Source organism: Brachyhypopomus gauderio, chromosome 4 (assembly GCF_052324685.1).
Source record: "Brachyhypopomus gauderio isolate BG-103 chromosome 4, BGAUD_0.2, whole genome shotgun sequence".
Taxonomy (NCBI): Eukaryota; Metazoa; Chordata; class Actinopteri; order Gymnotiformes; family Hypopomidae; genus Brachyhypopomus; species Brachyhypopomus gauderio.
In genome coordinates, this window is record NC_135214.1 from 2,303,317 (window position 1) to 2,327,731 (window position 24,415).

At 42.3% G+C, this 24,415-nt stretch overlaps 1 protein-coding gene and 1 long non-coding RNA gene across 2 annotated transcripts in view; one reads left to right on the forward strand and one right to left on the reverse strand.

Annotated features, from left to right (window-relative positions):
• The window catches only part of LOC143511536 (uncharacterized), a 139,260-nt gene that overhangs the window by 65,813 nt on the left and 49,032 nt on the right, over positions 1-24,415 (reverse strand). Inside the window, exons 4-6 of the mRNA XM_077001139.1 lie at positions 24,230-24,330; positions 16,955-17,089; positions 1,110-1,173 (exon numbers count right to left, since the gene is read on the reverse strand). Coding sequence (XP_076857254.1) covers positions 1,110-1,173; positions 16,955-17,089; positions 24,230-24,330 — 300 coding nt within the window. The remainder of the gene's footprint in view (positions 1-1,109; positions 1,174-16,954; positions 17,090-24,229; positions 24,331-24,415) is intronic.
• LOC143511812 (uncharacterized) lies at positions 9,652-11,503 on the forward strand. The gene is made up of 2 exons (XR_013130284.1): positions 9,652-9,972; positions 10,788-11,503. It is a non-coding gene; the product is annotated as an uncharacterized LOC143511812 (long non-coding RNA).

The window sequence follows — 24,415 nt, forward strand, 5'->3', positions numbered from 1 at the left end:
ATTTGTTATCCTAAGTACAGAAATATAGGTCTGAGGAGGAGGATATAGTTTCACATTAATACATATTTTCCAGTAAAAGTGTCTAACATTTCTGAATGTGTCTCAAATATAAATGACAGAAAATGGCATTAATTAATAGAGAGAGAGACACAGAGAGAGAGAGAGAGAGAGAGAGAGAGAGAGAGAGAGAACAGATACAGAAGACTAAAAGAATAGGTCAGGTAGCTAATGTGAGCTATACAGCAGCTCATATGGGAAGTGTAAAGACACAACCTCTTCAGGACAATTACACCTCCCTGTGTCCACTGGGCTAGCAGCCCTGAGCACGAGCACTCTGGAGAAGGGGCCACTGCTAACCACACACTCCACTTCCATGCTAATTATGCCCAGGAATATGTTCACTTGCGAGACCTTGTGAGTGCTGTGAATGTCTTGTTCCATGGAAACCTGAGAGAGCTGCTTCTGGGGCAAGACCAAGGGACCCTAGCAACAGGATGTAGATACCAGTGCCGGGCTAATTTAACAACACACTAAAGACCACTCCAAAGGGCGCCTGCCAAGGGGACATGCAAAGACTGCTGGGAAAGTACACTGAATTTAAAAGGGAGAAGGTGTCTAGAGGGCCCTAAGGTTCTGCAAGTAAAACATGTTAAGGAAAATGAACCTTTTGCAGAATTCTTAACACATGTGAAGTACTGAATGTTTTTCATGTTTTTATTACGATACCCCATGACACAGGGGATATCAACATCTCGATAAAACACAAGATGGCAAAAACTACATGGGGTCACTCTCAAACGTATACACGAACGTGTACACAGCCTGTACAGGGGGCCATAGCCACCAGACTGGACCAGACCGGATCAGACCGGATCGAACTGGATCGGGTCCTCTAATTGTAAAGGCGGACAGATCAAAACCAGAGCAGGGGATCTGCTTCTCACACCCTCAGGAAGATGGAGTTGGCCACACGCAGCTGAAATATATCCATTCTTACAACTGAAGAATTCAGCAACAAGCCAGTCTGTGTGCTTCCAAAATCGATGTAATCCTCAAATCTACACGTTACTACAACTGAGCGGAAGATAAAAAGAAGGAAACACACATACCTTTCCTTCATCTTTTGGACTGTCACTCAGATGGACGACAGGACCTGGGTGTGTCTTTGTAGATCTATGAAAGACAAGTTTCAAAGAAATAAACATTTAACAGTACTGCAATTTTAAAGTTAATAAATTATGATCTGCATACAGTCTCTATTTTTTTCTATTTTTATATAAATTCATCCTAATATTTTATTCACACACCAAGTTGCTTAAAAATTGTTGATAATATTTACAGTTCTTTGAAACGGTAACTGCTAATGCAGTGTTAACTACTGTTTCCCTCAAATGACCATATCAGGTGTATCCACACAATCATTATTCTCTGTGTCTCTATTGATTCCTGCTGAAAAAATGTTTTTCAGCTGTTTATGATGTCAGGATGTCAGAAAAGTGCCGTGTAAAGCCAAAGAAGAGGGGTCAGAGGGCAAAGGTCTCCACTGGATCCTAAGCTACCGTGCCAGTTTCAGACTACAGCTGCACTGTCGAGGACAACTGTATTCTGGAGACTGTGCGGTTTTTGAGTTGGGCTGCAGTTTAAATGTGAGAAGAAGAGCTGAAGAAGACAGAGGAGAGAGGGATGAAAGGCAAAGCTTGAGAGAGCAAAAGCATAACGGCTTTTGACAACCGATCCCCCCTCTGTTTCTAGCTCTCTCCCACGCAAGTGCAGAGATCTAACTGCCACACACAGCACAAAATGACGAGGGGTTGCCTGTTTTAATGTGGATGTGGTTAAGAGTCCAAGTGCCCTAGCAAAGGTTGATCATGAGAAGATTATTCCCCACACCAGGCTTGCTACACAAGGAGCCGATGTGTTCTACTGACATCTCTGCGCAAGTCATTGCAAAGAAAAGAGCCTAAATAATAAGTCTTCTGTTTGTACAATCCACTATGATATTCTTGTCGTCAGTGTACAGTCGAGACTTAAAATAGAACATATTCGTAAAAACCTCTTTTCCACTTAGTTTCAGGGTGGCAGTGGCAGCAGAGGTAAGAGAGGAGACCAGGTGTCTCAGTCCTCACCTCCTCCCACCTCCTCCTGGGTCTGCAGGTGTGCTCAGTCCAGCCAGGGGAAGATGGACTCTAATTCTGAGTCTGCACTGGGGCGTTAAAGCCGCCCAACGCAGCATTTTACTAATTTGGTATGGAGCACGTGTATTTACCGCAGTTTCTTAATTTGGTGGATGCACCTGCGATAATGTGGGTGAAGTGATGCAACAGGTGGTGTGACATTTAAACCCCACCTGTGCGATGGTGTTCTTGAACCCATTTTAACTTAAGATAGCACTTAAGTGCTGCCACTTTCTCAGACCTGTTCTTAGTGCAAATGCAAACGCTTCACAGCCTTTACTTCAAGCAAGCACACGAGGACGTCACCGTTCTCACAAACATACCTCCTAATTACTAATTGAATCATTTTTTTTTTATAAGGAAAAGCAATTAAATAATGACAATTAAATGTGAATCAGGCAGGATATCAGCACACCATTATAGATGGAAAATGATATTTAAATAATGTAAAGAATTGATTGTGTCAAAATTAACTTAATTTTCATAATAGTGTTGTGTATTTTGATGTCGTAACTCTGGATTTTCATGACATGGATGTTTCTCATCCATGAAATATGGTTTGCGCAGTGGCACGCTTAACCACACCTTCAGATCATGTATTCAGTCCCAACCTCTTTTTTCTAACGCCATCAATCTGTGCCAGATTAGTATGCCTGCACATGTCTTGAAAATAGCAAAGAACATTTCTGCCACGCCCACACATGCCTGCAGTCTTATGCCTTATTTCTGGGCTTCTACTGCATCCCCAAAAAGGTCCTGGGTCTACCCTGTAGCCTCGCTCTGGTTTGCTGTGCCTGATACACCTGCAGCGGGAGGTGCCCTGGAGAGTTCCTCATCAAACGCCTGAACCACCTCAACTAGCTTCTGTCAGCACAAAGGAGCAGGCTCCTCCCTGAGCTCCTCCCTGAGCTCCACCCTGAGCTCCTCCCTGAGCTCCTCCTGGCCCGCTGAGCTCCTCAACCTATCGTGGAGAGTGAGTGTGGCTAAGTGGCAGATAAACCTCCATATGAGGAAGCTAGGACAATATTGTCAGCAAATATCATCTGCAAATAGCAGGAACGCATCCTCCGGTTCCCCCCATGGGACGCCCTCCTGTCTGTCACCTGGCACTCATGTCCATGAACATCACAAAACGGAGGAGGGAATCGAGACACATCTCTAACCCATGGAGCACAGGGGTCAAACGTCCCACAGTAGGAGCCCCAACACCTGGAAGCACCTTGTACAGAACGTTTCTGGGCACATGTGCCATCTCCAGATCTACAAAACACACTGCAGTGACAAACTCCCTTTAGTCCCTCACCTACCCGGGAAAGGGTAAAGAGCAAAAACACTGTTCCATGGCCAGGATGAAACCCACAATATTCCTGCTTTAAACTTAATTCTTCCCAAGGGGAAATTTGTTTTTCTGAGCAGAGACAACTGAGTAATTTACACAACATCAACACAGATAAAACATCACTCATAACACATCAACATCACACGTTAATGACCCCCCTACTCAAGTCTATATCTTAGTCTTTAAATAAACACCGTACAGGAGAGTAGTTGCCTGCACTGTACAGTCCAGCAGTTAGACGGCTGTTGAGACAGAGGATGCATTATTGCCTTTTACTTCATCCAGCAGGTGCTCTGAACGTCCAACCGTACGAAACCAGATTTTCAAAAATCCAACAAATTGCCTTTCCTGTACCCTGGCGTAGACTTTTCCAAGAAAGCTGAGAAATGTGGTCCGTAAATCTAAAAGGCCACTTTCTTAAAAATCATTTACCAATCCAGTCACTGTTCCACAGTCCATGATATACAGTAGAGTCAGACCCCTAATATCCAGGGCCTTCATTGGTCCTGGGTGAATCTCCTCCACCCCCAGAGCCTTGCTACTACAGACATTTCCAAATTACATGAGCCAGGGAGATTGAATATGCCCACCCCCCCCCAATAGCCTCTGGTGCTACTTGGTTTCCAACACCTGATAATATTTTCAGTCAAAGTCAAATCCTGAACTTCACTAACAATGCTGAGCAACGATCTGATGATCTTCCTCATTTTGGCCCCAGTAATATGCAGCCACTTCCACACTGGAGGACTATTTTGAATAGGTCCATGCACACTCCATCTACTCCAGAACACGCGAGACACTCACTACATGTCTCGGCCAACAAGACCTTCAACATCTGATCCAGCTCACCACCAGATGGCTGATAGTTCAGCACCTTCACCCAAGTGTCCAAAAAACATGTTCTCAGGTCAGATGACACAACCACAATGTCAATCAATGACACAACCACAAAATCAGTCAATAACTTAATTTGGTCCAAGGTGCTGTGGTATCATACTCTCTTATGAGCAACCTTGTGTTTGAATATGGTGCTCCCTATGGAAAAACCATGGCTAGCCCAAAAGTTCAATAGCATCACACCACTTCAGCAAACCATCCGGTATCTTATTGTCATGTATTTTAGACTACAGGTGGCTCTGTTAGTTTGACATGATTTAGGAGCAATCCCAAGAGTCATTGATCACAACCTTCTCTTTGGTTTGCACCACCTGGAGTCTGTCTGCCCTTCAGTAGCTGGTCTGTCTGTCTGCCCTTCAGTAGCTGGTCTGTCTGTCTGCCCTTCAGTAGCTGGTCTGTCTGTCTATCTGCCCTTCAGTAGCTGGTTTGTCTGTCTGTCTGCCCTTCAGTAGCTGGTTTGTCTGTCTGTCTGTCTGTCTGTCTGTCTGTCTGTCTGTCTGCCCTTCAGTAGCTGGTCTATCTGTCTGTCTGTCTGTCCTTCAGTAGCTGGTCTGTCTGTCTCTGCTTGTTCTCTGTCTCTGCTTCACTTGTGGCAGGTGACATGAATGTAGTGGGCAAGTTCTGCTATATTAGGGTGACCAAATGTCCATATTTTCCGGCACATGTCCGTATTTCACGTCCTGTCCCGGGTTTCCCGGGGTTTTTTTTAAGTGAGGAAATGTCCTGTTTTTTAAATAACATTCATTGGACCAATAAAATTAAAATTTTCAGGCACTAGGGCACTGCACACGGCGTAACCCCTGACCGCGTCAGTGAGGGCAGCCCTGTTCTTAATCACAATGTAGACAGCGTGACTGTCAGTACGCAACATGCAACAACCCCCCCCCCCCCCAAGGCGTCCTGGTTTTCCCAAATCAAAATATGGTCACCCTATGCTACATGTATGTTATTTGTATTTTTATATATGTACTAAATTATGCTGTTCGTGTGACCAAACACAAAGAACCATTTGTATGCATTTTGTCTAGAGCCACTGGGCCAATTCCATTAACACTGCACATGTTCCTCGACACAAACGCCATATATCAAACCACCAGCCTGAATAACACTAAAACCTCCTGTCATTAAATAGTAGCACAAATAGTCTGAGATAGAAAGTACTTTCTTGGCACAAACATTGAGAACAGTCCGATGAAAGGGCTGGTCGCTCAGAGGCAGCACAGCTACAGCTGCAAGGATACACAGTGTAGGAATTAAAGATGGTACAAGGGGCCACAACAACACCTATATCCTGTCTTTGAACACTGGTGTCATGGCAACACTGTAAAAAGGAAGTGGGTTGAGGAAAACAATATCAGCAGTTAAGTCAGGATGGCCTAGGGCATATGTGCATGAGAGTTAACTCTCCTTTACTCATAAATACTATTAGCCTTCTATCTGCTCTGTTATTCTAACATTTAGTGTGTAGTACGGCCTTTTGTTCAACGTTTTCCGCCATGTCATTTCCATATATTGTGGCCGACACTGAACGTTTGTATGTTTTTAATCCGTACCAAGCAACAAATTTCTAGGTCACCCATCAACAGACGATCAACAAAACTATAAGAACAAACGGTAAATTTGGCTGCTTGTGATCAATATACCGTATCTGCTGCCTGTACTTCAGTTATTACAAACAGCCTGCTCTAGCGCCATTTTGGCAATGTTCACATACGTGTGGAGAATTTCTCCCCTTACACCGACACCAGAATGGTAGCTTGTGGCAGGACATGTTAGCGCCAGAAAATGCTGTTAAAGAACACTGATATTATTTGCGTTAACAGGATGCCCATATAAGGTCAAGTGGTATGCAGCAGCAAGTATGTGGTGTGACTAGCGGGACGCAGTAAAGAAAAAGAGTAACGCGCCTTAAGCTCTTCTACGCGAGCACAGCTCTGCTTGCTACACTTGCAAATTCGACACTTGCGAAAATACTTGCTGTATATATAGATATTTTTGATGTGGATGGGTCAATAATGCTGCCACTTAGGAGATGAAGGAAAATATATTTTTTTACCTTCAAAGTAAAGGTGAATGCTAATGAGCTAGCGTCAGCTACCCGGGGGTGGGGGGGGGGGGGGGGGGGGTGTGTCTCCATGACCCTGACTCATCAATCTGATACATGGTACTGATGCTGCAGGGGGATGCTGTTGCTGTTGACGATGAAGTAACAGCAATGAAAAAAAGGACTGTCAGGCATGATTTGACCTAAATTCTTATGTTTGAAGTCACACACACACACACACACACACACACACACACACACACACACACACACACACACACACACACACACACACACACACACACACATGTTCTCTCTCAGGGCTTAATATCAATTCACCACATTATGGACTATCCCACAGAAAGGAAAGAAGCTATGAAATGTTGAAAATGTTCAGGGTCTGACGGCGGTAGAATACTACAGACAGGAATAATGTAGAGAGTAGTTAAAATTCAGTACCTCCTCTTTCCTGCGACCTTAACAGACCTTTGTTAAAAGTTGAAAAAAGTTTCCTCTCCTACTCCATTTGATTTAAACTAAATCTCATCTTAAACTCCACCAGTGCCACATTGATTGTTCTTTTGCTTTTGGAAGCAACAGCTGATATTTCAAGATGATGCTCATGAGGATAAAACACAGATCAGTCTCTGCTTCTGTATCTCATTTTTTCTTCACCCTCCTGCCTCATGCCAACATGGTTTTAAAGGAGCTGGTTTCTAAGGCACTTGAGTTTCTGATCTTACACAGATTCACAGCTGTGAAATGAGTGTTTTCTTTCTCAATGATCCTAAAAGCAACACAGTGAAACAGACAAATATTAAAATCTTGAAGAGACACTGAGAATATATAATATATATGTGTCATTAGCAGGTGTCACGGATTCTGATAAAGTATGAAAGGGTGGGTGAGCTAGTGCAAGCAACTTAGAAGAGAGATCACACATAAATAGTACTAGTGTTTAATGAGTCTCTTTCTGTCCCCCTGTCCTCCTCTCTGGACCTCTCTGTCCCCGTCTCTCTCCACAGTGTCCAGGTCTAATTACAGTCTGCCTCAGCCTCGTTCATCGTTGTCACACCGAATGAGCAAAGCTCTCATATCTGCGTCTCCTTGATTGCCACACAGAGCCTATTATTGCTCTCTAAAACAGCGGAAGGCCGGCGTGAGCACAGGATAATTGTCACACACACACACACACACACACACACACACACACACACACACACACACACACACACACACACACACACACACACACACACACACACACACACACACAGCTGTTCTGGGCAGACTTTTCCCTCTTCAGGCCATCTGAATACTTTCTCTCTGTTGGTCTTTCAGTGTCTTTCTGGGACCACTCTCCAAATTTCATGCATTCAGCCCATTTCAGAAAATAGCTGAAAGCTAAAACAGCTTGTGGAAAAAGCTACTACCAATAAGAGGTATATTTCCTATTATCATTTATCATTATTCCATCCTGTGCGCCATTCTGCCAAATGCTGTGAATGTAAATGTAAACAAGAATGTAAACATGGGTCTTTCCAGCAGTAGTTAGCTGGGTGTGTCAGTACTGCAACTGTGTTCTCAGCGAACATGGATCAAACTAGCTGAATATTCAAAATAATTTCAAAAATATAAACATTCACATCAGGCTTAGGCTGTGCATTACTGCTAACCTTGTTGGTGTTTTCAGCTTTGTCTGATATCTTACGTTAGCACATCTAGCTAGCAATAAGTTACTGCATCAAGCTCAATTTTCAGGAAAATGCCTCAGTGTTAACACACTAGTTTGACAGGCCTGAGCAGTGACACTCATGTTCGTTATTTAGACTCACGTCCGTTCTGATTAAGTCAAGCGTTTTCTCACGTGCGGGGGAGACGCGAGCCGGTTGGATATAGAGATTAAGATTGACGCCTCGTGCACCTCTCGCGCGCTCATCGACTCTAGCTCCATTCAGGTCGCGCGCATTCTTGTGTTTTGGAGGAGTGGGTTTGGCTGATGGTCGTAGTTTCAAAGACTAGCGTGCTCTTGCTGGTCTAGCTACTCCACCTTTAACCTACACTGTGTTGCGGAAATAATCTGATGCACGCAATGCACACATAATGCAGAAAAGCGGTTGTATACATGCATGTGTGTGTGTGTGTGTGTGTGTGTGTGTGTGTGTGTGTGTGTGTGTGCGCGCGCTCCCTCTGAGGCTCAGGACATCTGAGAGCTGATAAACTGTGTTAACTAGAAAATAATTGCACTAATTATGGAGAGATGTAAAGCGTTTGTTACGCTCATTACATTCCAACAGAAACCAGAGCTGTGTATTTCCAGAATGGGTCAATACCAAACACAATAGCAAGAGAGATGATAAAGAGCATTATTGAGGGGTAGCATGGTGTGTGTGTGTGTGTGTGTGTGTGTGTGTGTGTGTGTGTGTGTGTGTGTGTGTGTGTGTGTGTGTGTGTGCGTGTGTGTGTGCGTGTGCTGAAGGGACAAAAGTGATACCAAAATTGTGAACAAGAGGTCTGCACTTATCGACAGGATGATGTAGAAAGTCCCAAATGCTCTGTCTTTCAATTCCTCTCTTTCTTTCTTATCATTCCTGACCTGGCCTGCACCATTGAATCAACCAGACACGCAACTTCAGGACAAACACCAACCCCAGTTGCTCATAAAACGGGCACTTTTATTTGGCCGTCATATTCCGACAGCACTGACAGCTCTCTCTCCTATCTCTCACACCTGGAGAACGTCAGGGGGGTGTCAACAGTGCAAATGTGCTTCCGGTGGTCTGGACCACCCTCCTTTCTGTCTGGGTTCAACTTCAAAGGCAGACAGATAGCAGCAGCTGAACTGTGCCTGGGAAAGCTTGTTAGGATTGCTGTGACAATTGCAAATGCAATCTCACTCATAACAGGCCTGAATAGCCAGGTGGGGGGAAAAAACACTGGCAAAAAAAAAAGTGGATATTGGTGTCTTGCGGTTGCATGAGCTTCTCGAAAGGCGATTGCACTTGTCTTCTGCAGCTTATGAGACACTTGAGATGTCGAGTGGCCTCACACAGCAGTGACGAGCCAAGGCGTTTATGAAGAAACACCATATGTACAGGGGCTTCATGCTGCTATCAGCCCTCTGCTAATTAAAGAACTTCTTGCTCATGATTCTTGCCCATAAAAATCTTCACTGTTTAATCATCTGCCATGTGTTTCCCCTGCAGATTTTTAACTTCCAAAGGGAAAGTTGAAAATACTTAGTTTGAACGCGGCATGTTAACTTCAATGCAAACACGCTTTGTGACCCAAAGCACTGGGGAGGAATTTCCACAGAGGTTTCAGAAGTGCTGAGGGTGAAAAGCAGATAAGTCAGAGACGTAGGCGTGTGCACACCGCTCCGAGGCAGAACACGAGAAGGAGCGCAGCCATGCTAAGAACATGTGGCACTTGGCTAAGGTTTTTGATACCTCTAACGCAGGCTTAGCGGGTCAAAAGGAGGGATGGATGTTTCTACTGGTCTGAGAGCAACGCTGAAGGTGAGAAAACGCAGCTGAAAACACAGAGGCCTACACACATGTCTCTCCTTTTACTGTGTGAGGGCTTTAATCTGTTAGCATCTCTTTCTTGGCTAGAGCTGTCTGAAGAACAGAACAAGTCTTTGTGTGTAGTAGATTTGTCTCACTAAGCTTGTCAGTGTTTGCATAGTGTTGGCTACAGGATTTTTTTTTTATAGTCTGCTTTTTCTTTTAGTGTGTGTGCCCTTGATTTTGACCTGACGATCCCTGGTTTCCAGTACAATGAATAGTGCATTGGTGCTGCCCTTGTCAGTAACACATGGCCGCACTCTCTGGCCAGATTATGACTCCTCTGGATGAATTCACTGAACTGTTTGAGTGTTTCGACAAACACTGGAAAAGGGGAGGCAGCAGTAAATGTTTCTGCAGTGACTGTCAAGACACATGACTGTGTTGACAAGAATTAGCACAGGGGCATGGGAACAAACCCCTGATTTGAAATCTTGGAGCTTTGAAGATTAATTAAGTCTGATAATTAGTCAGTAACCTAGTTTTCAGTGTATGGTGCTATTTTGAAGCTGTTATCAATACAGAAATACGGTTGGTTACCTCATGATTAGCGACGCAGCAATATTATTAAATGTAATTAAACTCTCTGCAAGTGTCAGTCATCAACGGCTCTTCAAAATAACTTGCACAGAGTGCTCTTCCTGTCTCATCGCTTCCTGCCGACGCTGCTTCCTCCTGACCGACGCTGTTGCGGAGCGAATTTTGAAATTGTTTTCTAAAGTATAATAATCTATTTACGTGCTAATCTTTACCTTTTGCATTCCTAGATACATTTTACAGGTTTTATTCCGGCCGCTGACCAATTTTCTGCCTTCACAAATCAGCTAGCGTAAGTTTATATATCGGCTAGACACGGTAAGTGTTTTGATTTATTCATGGCTGGTGTTGGTTTGTTCCCGTGTTCGGAGTGTGGCATGTTTAGTCTAGACCCTTTCGCCACCGACAGTAATAGTGATAGTATTTGTGAGAGGTGCCAGTTAGTTACTTCTCTTGTGGCGAAAGTGGAAAGTTTAGAGCGACGCGTCCACTCATTATTGAGGGATAGAGAGACAGGGACAGGGTCTGTAGTAGGTGTGGACGCGCCAGGGAGAACTAGCGCCTCCGCGACTCCGGCAATAGAGCCCTCACAGCGGGGTGAATGGGTGACGTCTCGGCGGCGTAGTCGGAGAGCGAGGGCTGCAGCTACCGCTAACGCCAGCGCTAGCCCACCAGAGCACCACTCCCCGGTTCACGTGTCAAACAGGTTTGCCCCGCTCAGTGTTACACCCGCTGAGGAGACTCTGGTGATAGGAGACTCTATAGTTCGGCACGTGAAAGTAGCTGTAGCTGTAGGGGCACCAGCGGTTACAGTCAGCTGTTTACCGGGAGCCAGAGCGCCGGACATTAGTGGCAACCTTAGACTGTTAGCTCATAGGAGGTTTTCTAGGATAGTGATTCATGTAGGGGCCAACGATATACGTCTGCGGCAGTCAGAGGTGACTAAGGCTAATGTTAAAGAGGTGGTTAAATTAGCCCAGACGATGTCCGATGCCGTAATCTGCTCTGGCCCCATCCCAATGCGGCGCGGTGATGAGCAGTACAGCAGGCTCACGTCGCTAAACCGCTGGATGTCCAAGTGGTGTTCAGAAAATCAAGTGGGCTTTATTAATAATTGGGAAGAGTTCGAGGGCAAGCCTGGTCTTTTAGGCAGGGACGGTGTCCACCCCACCCGGGATGGCGCTGCCCTGTTATCTTGCAGCATAGCCCATAGCCTGTTAGTTAGTCGGCAGAGTAGCACTAGGAGCTGCTGACTGTCCAGGGTCGCGACCAGGCCGCAGACTAACGGGTTAAACCTGTCTGCGAGCTGCTTAGAGGCGTCACCAAGTTCCCTTAGGATTGAGACTGTGTCTGTGCCCCGGGTTAAACTAAATCATAAGAAAATAGTCCGCCCGAAGTTTTTAACTAATATTCAGACTTCACATCAAATTATTACAACCTATATGACCGATCTGAAAATTGGATTAATCAATATTCGATCGCTCAACTCAAAAGCAGTTTTTGTAAATGAACTTATAACAGACCAGAAAATTGATATTCTTTGTCTAACTGAAACGTGGGTTCAATCTGGTGATTATTTAACTCTAAACGAAGCCACTCCTGTGGGATATAGTTATATACATAGACCTAGACTGTCAGGCAGAGGAGGTGGAATATGTATAATCTATCGTGATTGTTTAGAAATTCATCAGAAATACTTAGATATCTCAAACTCATTTGAGATGCAGTCTATTAATGTAATTAGTCCATCTGAAAATAAAAGTACATTCTCCCTAACTAATGTATACAGACCACCAGGGCCTTACTCAGATTTCTTAAACGATTTCACCGATTTTGCAGCAAATTTAGCAGTATGTAGTGACAAAATAATAATGGTAGGAGACTTTAACATACACTTTGATAATGCGGAGGATCCACTGACAAGGGCTTTTACTTCTATATTGAACTCTGTCGGCATTAAACAAAACGTAGTAGGACCTACACATTATCGAAATCATACCCTAGATCTAATATTAACACTGGGTATCGACGTAGATAATATAAACATACTCCCGCAAACCGTAGCGATCTCCGATCATTATTTAGTAAAATTCGATTTTCACCTTAACATAAATACCCGCCCGTCTCCTCGGCAGTGTATAAAGCGCTCAATAAATTCAACAACAGCAATACAGTTTATTGAAACCCTCCCTGACTTAACTGCTTTAGCCCACTCGCCATCCGATCCAGGAGAGTTAGATAGTCTAACCGACTACTTAGAGAATACCTGCAGATCAGCTCTAGATATAGTAGCTCCACTAAAATATAAAAAAGCTAGATCCAAAAAGCTCGCCCCATGGTACACCGACCAAACTAGAAACTTAAAACAAATAGCACGTAAATTAGAGCGGAAATGGCGATCTACTAAATTGGAAGTATTCCACTGTGCCTGGAAGGATAGCATTATTGACTACAAACGGGCACTCACTAAAGCACGCTCAGCATACTTAGCCTCACTGATAGAGAAAAATAAAAACAATCCTAGATTTCTTTTTAATACTATTTCTAAACTTACAAAAAATCAAGCAGGCACAGAACCTCAGATTCCAGTAAACCTCACTAGTAATGTATTTATAGATTTCTTTGATAATAAAATAGAGAATATTAGACAAAATATAAAACCCTTTATTAGCAATACAACTGGTATGTCATCTGGTTTGGTTGATATTGATTTAAATTACATACCAGGAGAAAAACTTGATGCTTTTCATCCACTCCCAAAATCAGAATTAGAGAAAATAATTTCTTCCTTAAATTGTACTACCTGCACATTAGACTCAGTTCCCTCAAAGTTATTAAAAGAGGTATTACCAGCTGTAACTGAACCTCTTCTAACTGTAGTTAACTCATCCATTACAATAGGTCACATGCCCAAATCATGTAAATTAGCAATTATCAAACCTCTGATCAAGAAACCAAATCTTGATCCGACTGTGCTGTCTAATTATAGACCCATTTCAAACACATCATTTATATCTAAGATCATAGAAAAAGCTGTTGCCCAGCAATTATGCCTATATCTGTATAGGAATAACACATTTGAAAAGTTCCAATCTGGTTTTAGGCCCCATCACAGTACTGAAACAGCATTAGTTAAAGTAACAAATGATCTCCTCCTTGCATCAGATCAAGGCTATGTATCACTGTTAGTGCTTCTTGATCTTAGTGCAGCTTTCGACACAATTGATCATAGGATCTTGCTAGAAAGGTTAGAACGCTGGGTTGGAGTCTCAGGCACAGCCCTTTCATGGTTTCAGTCTTACTTAACAAATCGCTATCAGTTTGTAGAGCTCAATAATATTTCATCCAAACGTACAATGGTTAAATATGGGGTCCCGCAAGGCTCCATCTTAGGACCACTATTATTTACATTATATATGCTACCATTGGGCACAGTTATAAACAAACATGGTGTCAATTTTCACTGCTATGCGGATGACACTCAACTTTACATATCAGCCAAACCCGATGACAAACTCAGTTTAGGAAAAATTGAGGCCTGTGTAAGAGATATTAAATGCTGGATGTCTCTAAACTTCCTACAATTAAATGAGGACAAAACAGAAGTTCTCCTTGTGGGCCCTAAGGCCGCAAGACAGAAAATTCCTAATTTAATGCTTAATCTTGCAGACTGTCCCATTACACCTGGCACAGTAGCCAAAAACCTAGGCGTCATACTCGACTCCGACCTATCATTTGATAAATATATAGATAATACTACTAGGATAGCTTTTCTACATCTCCGCAACATTGCCAAATTAAGAAATGCATTATCACAGGATGATGCAGAAAAATTGGTGCACGCCTTTGTTAGCTCTAGACTAGACTACTGCAATTCACTACTGTCAGGATGTTCAAATAAGAATCTAAATAAACTTCAAGTAGTTCAAAATGCTGCAGCTAGAGTTCTGACCAGAACTAGAAAATTTCAGCATATTAGACCAGTCCTATCAGCCCTGCATTGGCTCCCAGTTAAATTTCGTATTGATTTTAAAATTCTATTATTAGCATACAAAGCACTACACGGGCTTGCTCCTGAATACCTCCAGGAACTTATTTCCTACTATGAACCCCCACGTCAACTAAGATCACAGGGTGCTGGTCTGTTATTAGTTCCACAAATTAACAAGGTAACAGCAGGGGGAAGAGCCTTTTCTTATAAGGCCCCCCAGCTTTGGAATAATCTTCCTAAATGTGTCCGGGACTCTGACACAGTCACAATCTTTAAATCTAGGTTGAAAACCCACTTATTTAGTCTAGCGTTTGATAATTAATATCCCCCTTAGATAAAGGTACAGATCCAGGGGTTCATAGACGAAGGGTTTTATGGTAGACTGGGGTGCTGGTGCTGTCATCCTGTCACTGCTCGTGGTCACTCAAGTTTGTTGACAGTGCAGTGGACGGATGCCATTGTCTCAGAATGCCCCCAAGCCTATGTTACCTTCTGGTTCTGCCTTTTTTTAGCTAGGCTGTAATAATTTAACTTAGTGCCGGAGTTGCTGCCACACTCCAGAAATGTTTATAATTTTACCTGTCCCGTATATGTCCTCATACAGAGCTAATTTTCCCTGTTTCATTTCTCCACATGGCTGCCCGCCTGCTTGAGGAATAATGAGATGAGGAGAGACAAGCGATCCATCCTGGCCGGCCACCTCCTGCCTAACCGGATGCCTACACCATGATGGACATTATTACATCTTTTTCGGTCTAAATGGACATTATTGCATCTTTTACATTCTGTCTACATTCTGTCTATATTGTTGTTGTTGTCATGGTGACCGGTGTCGGCCAGAGGAGGATGGGTTCCCCCCCTGAGTCTTGGTTCCTCTCAAGGTTTCTTCCTCATGCAAAAAAACTAGGGAGTTTTTCCTTGCCACTGTCGCCTTTGGCTTGCTCACTGGGGGCTAGGACTCGGCACTTGTAAAGCTGCTTTGTGACAACAACTGTTGTAAAAAGCGCTATATAAATAAAATTTGATTGATTGATTGATTGATCTTGTTTTGAGTAATTCACTTACACTTATAAATACTTGACACCGTCCTGTGAGGAGGTATAAACAACACAGAGGATTGTGGGTAGAGGAGCTGGGGACCTAAATATCCTTCAGAAAGGCACACTGATTCCACTACTAAGGCTAACGTCTGTCAACTGGGACGGAGCTACCAGGCTTGTGTGGGGGAGGAGATGTAATTGACATTTGTAAGCTGTTTGTTTGTCAGAGCAACACACATGAGACTGACTGAGGTATTGCCTTACACATTTTTATGATGAGAATAAGTGTTCGTATATATATATATATAATATATATGTGTGTGTGTGTGTGTAGGGGGTGGGGTGTGGATAAGACCCTGTGGCAAGGTGCTGTATTATGAAACACCTTGTTCTTCACCTCACAGAGTGACATGTGCAACAGTAATCTGGTACAGTATGCTGACAACAGCACCATATCATGCCAGACTGGGAAATACAGAGAATGATATTAGATGGATTCAAATGAAGCAAAATGTATTGTAATTAGAATCATTTAAAATCCCAGACCAAATAAAAATGCTCCATATAAATAACCCAAGCAGAATAAAATGGCCCAAAAAGGTTACATAAACTATTTCATAACATTGGAGCACATTTTGGGTAAACTGTCAGTCTTTCTGCACATGTCCTCAATCTTGACATAAGTGGTAATCATACATTTCTTAAAATGGCTGCTCTGGCTCTCTCAATTGGACATATGTGATTTTAATTTCAAACCCTAAAATAACTCAACATCAGTGAACGACTTGATGGAAACAAGCAAGAATTAATGACCTCGAGACACAGACAGAAGCCAGGACAGACTAGAGCTATGAACAAATTAAACAGTTTATATCATAGCCTATGCTGACAGATTCCACTTATGTGTCTTCTTCTTCACGTGTTAAGGCAGCTTAGGCAACATTTTGCGCTCTACCACCACCTGTCCAACTCTATGTGCGCATATTAGATTACATCCCATGTAAACAGTTGAGCTGAAAACATCAGAATTACAATCAGAATGAAGCAAAGCAGTTAGTGTGATAAATTAGCAACCAAGACATTGCTGCATTAAACACACACAAAGCTACACAACGCAGCAGCAATCCAGACCAACATAGCCCGTCTAGCAGAATCCACAACCTTTCCTAAACTGTTGCGCAGTTGGAGGGTATGTTTCCAACTGCAGTGACTTAATTGATATTGGAAGACCACGAAATTGTCTTTATTAGCAGTTATAAGTAAAATCAAGCATTAGCGTGTAGGGACATGTTAAGTTCTGCTATAGCATGGCTGGGGGCTGTAGATACGCCACCTGTACTAGCGTGTCTTTGTAATGGACACTCACAACTCTATGGCCTTGTTCCACATGATGACGTAGCCAGATAAGACGAAGGACTCCACGTTGACAATGTGGGTGTTTCCCCGCTCCGTCCCCACATAAAGCCATTTGCTCTGGAACGGAAGATGACAAAATGTGATCCTGAAAGAGATGGCAGAGGAGAGAAACCATCAGCTTGTTCAGAAAGATAGACAGAGAGAAAGAGAGAGGGAGAGAGATTCTGTTGATAAAGTTAGCACTCTTCAACTCCATTTAAAAAGCTATAATTAATATTTCACCTTCAAGAAAACAGCAGTTCATTAATTACCACTCTCTTTTTCAAGGCATATGGGTTTTAGTTTTACTCAATTATAACAATCTCCTTCTACCTAATTACATGGTAGTAAAAACTTTGCTGGAACCTGCATGGTAATTATGAAGAATGTGTTATCTTAATTTAAAATGCTGCAAGCATGACTGTATCTAAATGGGCTGGACGCAGCGATTCAAGACAACACAAACAACCTCCGTTCTTTCTTCCCTTCATTATAAATAAGGAGGTGATGTATGTTTCTGTAAATAAAATGTCACATTCAATGAATTGTACACAAACACATCTATTAAAAAACTATGAAGTGTAAGCTACAAAAATCTCATTCAAGTTTAAAGTACCTGATGTGGATTACAGCGAGTGGATTCCTAATCGCTACTTTATTACCACTGAAATGTTTTCTGCTTCCTCGTCAACAGAATCTGACGAGATTCACCATCATTTCCATAATTCACCAAGCATCATAATTCAAATCAAAGCAACAGAAATTGGTTCAGAATCTAAAATGGTACAGTGATTCTGTGTGAAGTGTTCAGATAAGCTAATATGGAAGGAGAGGGCTTACATGGAAACAAACTGCAAACTGAGTTAAAACGTTGAAAGTCGAGTTGTACTTTGGGCCTATTTGTCTGCTTTATACTGCAAACATTCTGCAGAAATTATGCCGTTGGACCAGTTTGCCTTTGTGCAACGACAACCAAGACTGTCACATCATTCGCAAAGTCAACACATTTGGCTGCGCTCTGAGTCCCGTGTCGTTTGTGCGTTGGTCCCAGTTGGGTATGGCCGTGTGTATTTTTAGGATGAAACAATTAATTGCGATGCCACTAGCCCCAAGACAAATGAGACATGCTAATGAGACATGCTAATGAGACATGATATGCAACGAGACAATGAACGTCCAGAAGAAAAACTTTGAGAAAAAAACTGGTACGCTCACAAAGGCGTGGTAAAACCCCTGTTAGCAATGGGAAAATAGAATTCATTGCGATAAATCTACATGCACATGTGTGTATACTGAAATAAAATATTTAAATTTACCTTATATTCAATATATTAAATTTTTATGCAAATACATGCTAATGCTTGATTTTATTTTAAAAGCTTAACTTCTTTCCATATATCTTTATTTTTAAACTTTGTAACTTAACAATATACTATTTTCTTTTCTTCTAACTTAAGAAGCATTTGGACCACAAGAAGCAGGCTTGGAGATCAGACCTTGGAGATTAGACCTTGAAGATCAGACCTTGGAGATTAGATCTTGATTAAAGCATTTTGGGAATGATGCGACTTTTGTTGAATTACTCCCAAAAACAACAATACAGTTGTGACTGCAGGGAATGCAAGATACAATTCTATCTACCCTGCTGTCATGAAAATGTGTTTGTGTCTTTGTGAGAGGTTTATTTACTTTGATCCCCTGTAGTCCCACTCAGCAAACATTTGGAGTCCTTTTCTGAGGCTTCTGTACTCAAAATTCATGAATCATGTCAATCAATAAGTCAGTCATTAGCATTGGATGACATGGAAAAAACACGTGGAGTCAGGTCTTTGGCTCCTATTTCTTAGAATTTATAACAGACATAGGTGTAATAATTATTTCTTAAAATGTCAAACCATGAGCGTATAGGGAACATGTAGGAAACAACGCTAAACTTTTCAATAGTTTTGGTACAGGCCGTGTAGGATCAAGGCAATAGCAAACACTTATGACGCTGTCTAAATGTGAAGCTAAGAAGTCATCAACTCTTAGTTGATTTTGGTCAGATTACCTGCTCCTCACAGGTAAAGGCGGTGTGATGGAGACCATTGATCTCCGAAGGGGAGGATTAAGGTTAAATGGTTGCTACACCACAGAGCTGACTCTGGTCAGAGCTCCTGCTGGACCTGGATTCGAGGCTAACCTTCAGCCTTTGTCACACGTCCTAAGAACTGTCTGTGCATTGTGAACTAGAGTGCTGTGTCCTACTTTTGGGAGTGCACATTCTTGACCTGTGCGTGGAGGCCTGTTTGTTTATTGCAGCCCTTAATGACAGAAAATGTGCTGCCAAAAGCACACAAAGCATGTTGGCGACTTAGAACATTGACCAAGTAATTATGAAAAAGGATCAATAAATCCATCACACTGACACACTGGGCATGTCAAGACTGGGTCCAAAGAGGATTTATTTGTGTGGCAGTTGGGACAGATTTGTGCTGCAGTCCATTTGATTGGATCATCCATCATCCTTATGAGCAGGTTAAACAGGATATAAAGACGAAACACTTTGCAATTCACTTCTGTCTCAGCTGATTATGTCTCTCCGTGTTTGTCCCTTCGTCCCTCCCTCCCTTCGTAGGGACCTTTGGGACACTGGGACAGCCTGGGTGAGTAGATATGAAGCATGTGAGACACCGTGCAGGCAACTTTGCTTGTCATGTTACGAATGCTAATATGAGCCAGGCTGTGCTAATGTTTACATAGTCATTGCTCACTGAAATGTGGATATAGCTCAAAGATCACTCAAAAGGCCATTTTATTAGGACATCCTTTAAATAAGTGTGCATCAGAGGTTAATTTCCCATCCACTAACTTTTTTATCAGCATTAAAGGCATTCCTATGCATTCCTATAAATAAATAAGTCTTATGCCATAACTGCTTTGATCACAGGCCAACAGGCAGTGTGTGTCCAGCGTGGTTATTAACGTAATGGGATATACTGACAATGCCAAAACATTATTATTGGCTACCTGAGCAAAGGTGAAGGTCATAAATAGTTTCCTTTATTGTCATTGCGCATAATTGAACTAACAAAATAAGTTAACACAAAATATGATAAAATGTTAAAGATAAAATATAGAATATGTACTGCAGCTGAGTAAAATTTAATATAAATATAGTTTATAAAAATATCAAATATAAATATATTAAGTATTAAATATAAACTGAGGCTTTGCTGGAATGCAGAAAGGCAGTAAAGATAATATGATAATATAAAAAAATATACAGTTCTTATATATAACAGTATATTGACAGTATTGTCATATATTGGTATGTTCACATTACTAGGATGAAGGATGAATTTTGCCTTAATGTGACTCAGATCAGATTTTTTCATGGCTATGTGGACACAAGAATATCCCATCATTTCAAATCTGACTTCAGTCACTTTTACATGTGGTTATAGATCAGGTTTGTATTTCAGTCGTGGTCATGTGACATATAAGAGCTTGGTCAGATCAGAGTTTATGTGGAGTTGGTCTACAGGCATGTGTCTAGTGCTGTCCGCATCAGCCAGCTCTGACAGTGTGGCAAACCAATAAAGCAAGAGATCAGCAAATCCTCACATACTTCATATCTAACCCCAGAGTCATATAGACCTCCCCAATCTAACTACTGAATCTTACATACCTCATATCTAACCCCAGAGTCATATAGACCTCCCCAAGTCTAACTACTGAATCTTACATACCTCATATCTAACCCCAGAGTCATATAGACCTCCCCAATCTAACTACTGAATCTTACATACCTCATATCTAACCCCAGAGTCATATAGACCTCCCCAAGTCTAACTACTGAATCTTACATACCTCATATCTAACCCCAGAGTCATATAGACCTCCCCAAGTCTAACTACTGAATCTTACATACCTCATATCTAACCCCAGAGTCATATAGACCTCCCCAATCTAACTACTGAATCTTACATACCTCATATCTAATCCCAGTCATATAGACCTCTCCAAGTCTAACTACTGAATCTTACATACCTCATATCTAACCCCAGAGTCATACAGACTTCCCCAAGTCTAAACTACTGAATCTTACATACCTCATATCTAACCCCAGAGTCATATAGACCTCCCCAAGTCTAACTACTGAATCTTACATACCTCATATCTAACCCCAGAGTCATATAGACCTCCCCAAGTCTTAACTACTCAATCTTACATACCTTATATCTAACCCCAGAGTCATATAGACCTCCCCAAGTCTAACTACTCAATCTTACATTTACATTTATGGCATTTAGCAGACGCTCTTATCCAGAGCGACTTACAAAGTGCTTTGCTTCTGATCACAGAATACATCCTAGGTAATAGTACGGATAGGCTAGAATTCAAGACACCATTGAGTCAGACTACTACTAAACTACAGTAGTCAATATCATTACCCAGTGTTTTGCAAGTTAGACGTTTGCCAAGAAGCACAAATAACCATAGACAGACATACAATTTAAGAACAACGGCAAGTGGTATGAGCAGAGTTAGTGCTCTGGCAAGAACTCAACAAACAGGTGAGTCTTCAGTCTATGCTTGAAGATATCAATAGACTCTGCAGTCCTAGCAGCTAATGGAAGATCGTTCCACCATCCAAATGCAGTATAATATACCTCACATATTCTAACTCCAGTGTCATACACACCTCCCAAAGTCTAACTTCAAAGTTTTTCTCATAGTATAACTTCACAGTCTTATATACCCCAGGAGTCTACTTCCACAGTCTTATATACCCCCAGGAGTCTACCTCCGCGGTCTTATATACTCCAGGAGTGTACTTCCACAGTCTTATATACCCCCCAGGAGTCTACTTCCAGTCTTATATACCCCCCAGGAGTCTACCCCCACAGTCTTATATATCCCCAGTGGTCTACCCCCACAGTCTTATATACCCCCAGGGGTCTACTTCTAGACTCTTAAGTACAATTTCAAGTGTTATTCCAAATCTGCTGCTATCATCTAGAGAATATTGCTTCCTCAACAAGACATGCTCTCTCTTCTCCTCTTTCTCTTCCTCTTTCTATCTCACACACACAGCATATGTTTCAGAAAAACCACAAGTGCCTAGTGTGTATGTGTGCGTGTGGGTGTGCATGTATTTGTGGTAGCTGTCACAGGCTGTGAAAGTCTGAGAATCAGGGGGGTATTATTTGTTTATTCCAGCCAGGATGATGAGGTGATGATCGTTATCATCAATGACAGCAGGGAGGATGGAGCTCATTAGCCCCACAGTGACCTAGTGGCACACACAGGGGCGACCTCACCTCACCAGCCCTGTGACAGCATGCAGACTGCAGTGGTAGAGCTGGGAGGAGCCTGGTCAAGGTGTTTATATAGCAACACTTAGCAACCATTGTTAGCAGCAACTCAGCTGGGATGCAGGCTCAGGAACTCATGGTAAACTGAGATTAGTCAATATTGTTCTTGACATACAGGATTTCATGACGTGATAAAACATTTGTTAGGAGATATATATGTATATATATGTATGTATGTATGAAAACATTAATGACCAGAGAATATGTACAGGCTCACACAGATGCTGTCACCCCATATGGTTGTAGATTAGACAGAGAATAAGGTGAAAAGATGTGTGATGACAGGGAGCCTGCACAAACCATTTTGATGTAATCATTTCACACCTCTACAAGAAATATGCAGTCCTGAGATAAGGACACACACACACACACACACACACACACACACACACACACACACACACACACACACACACACACACACACACACACACACACACGCACACACACACACACACACACACACACAGACTGCAGTCATTTTCTCCTGGGCCTCACTGCCTTTCCCTTCAGCCTTGTAAATGCTTGCTTGTCAGAGATCTGTCATAGTCACAATTTCTATCCCTCTCTATCTCCCTCTCTCTATCTCCCTCTCTCCTTCTCTCTCTCTCTTTCCTGATATTGCAGCTACCACATCAACTCTTTGCTTCACAGCAATAACAGCTTTATTTGACCAGCTGAATGCAGAGTCAAACAGCCCTTTTCCTCCCTCTCTGCCAGTGATGCACAGGCTTCCCTTTGCATTGCACAGACATTGACTAATCAAGGCCTTGGAAGCGGGGTGTTTAAGTACAGTGAATTCAGCAGGAGTGTATTCAGGATCAGTGTGTTCAGAACCGGGGTGTTCAGAAGCAGAGTATGGAAGCAAGATGTTTAAGAACTGGGGTTTTAGGACCAGAGTCTTTGGAAGCAGGTATTTAAGTTCTGGGAGAGGGTTCAACACCTTTGAAAAAGGTGGCACTGACATAATTCAGTCTCATAACCTCTCCACCAAGCAAACGCTGGAGTGTCTGACACAAACCTTCACCGCTCTAAACATCTTTCCACTCCTTCTCTGAAAGAGACACATATAACTGCCAGAATAAGTCGGGGTCTTCCTTTCCTATATGTCTCTGTGGTGGAGGTGTTAACAGGAGGAACAAAGGGATGAATACCTAGTCGTGACTCTGCTAACATCCTTCTTTTACACTCAAGGCCGCTCCGTTTGTCCAAGGATGACTCAGTGTTACAGTCATGGGTCCTGCTGGATTACCCACAGTGCCATGCTCCACAGAGCAGTCAGCGACCAGAACAAAAGGTAGTGTTAAAGCTTTATAACACCTAAGGTTTCATAACACCAGAGTCAATGCGTTCATCAGAAACTACCTGACTTGTCAGGAGACGTGGAGAAGAGCAGAAAGTTAACCAGAAAAAGTATAAATGCAAGCAGGGTGTTTTCTGCGGTATATTAGAGTCCCATATACTGATATTGTATATATGAGGAACTTAGTACAGTTCAGCTTATAAGGAAATAAGGGAAACGTTCAGAAAGCCCAAAACACTTTGGTAACCTTGAACGTTTTTTCGTTTCATTTTCATTTCAGCGTTTTTCATGCTTATTTCAGTTGAAGCTTTGCAACCTTGAGCAGTCAACAGTTCTTTCTGAAGTTAAAATATGAGTCTCATTTCTTTTTTTGAACCGCATCTCTAACAGAATGTAGCAAACGCATTTGTCCTTGAAGTTTGAAAGTATGTATATGCGCGTGGACGTGTCTACAATGTTGTTTATGTATTTTCATTGAAGTCATGTTTTTTGGAATGGCTTATTACTGAAGTTGGCAAATTATCACAGATTTTATATGCATGTATGTGTGTGTGTGTGTGTGTGTGTGTGTGTGTGTATTCACCTTTCTCTGTTGAATTTGAGTGAGTGCAGTATTGCGGGACGTCTCTGCCGCAGGTTCCAGAGGTGCAGAGTGTCGTCAGCACATGCTGTGACCAGCGCCCCCTGCAGACAGAACAGCAGCTGTAACAAGCTATCAGAAAATCAGGACTCAGTTTTGCCAGGTGTACGATAATTATTGTATTTGTAT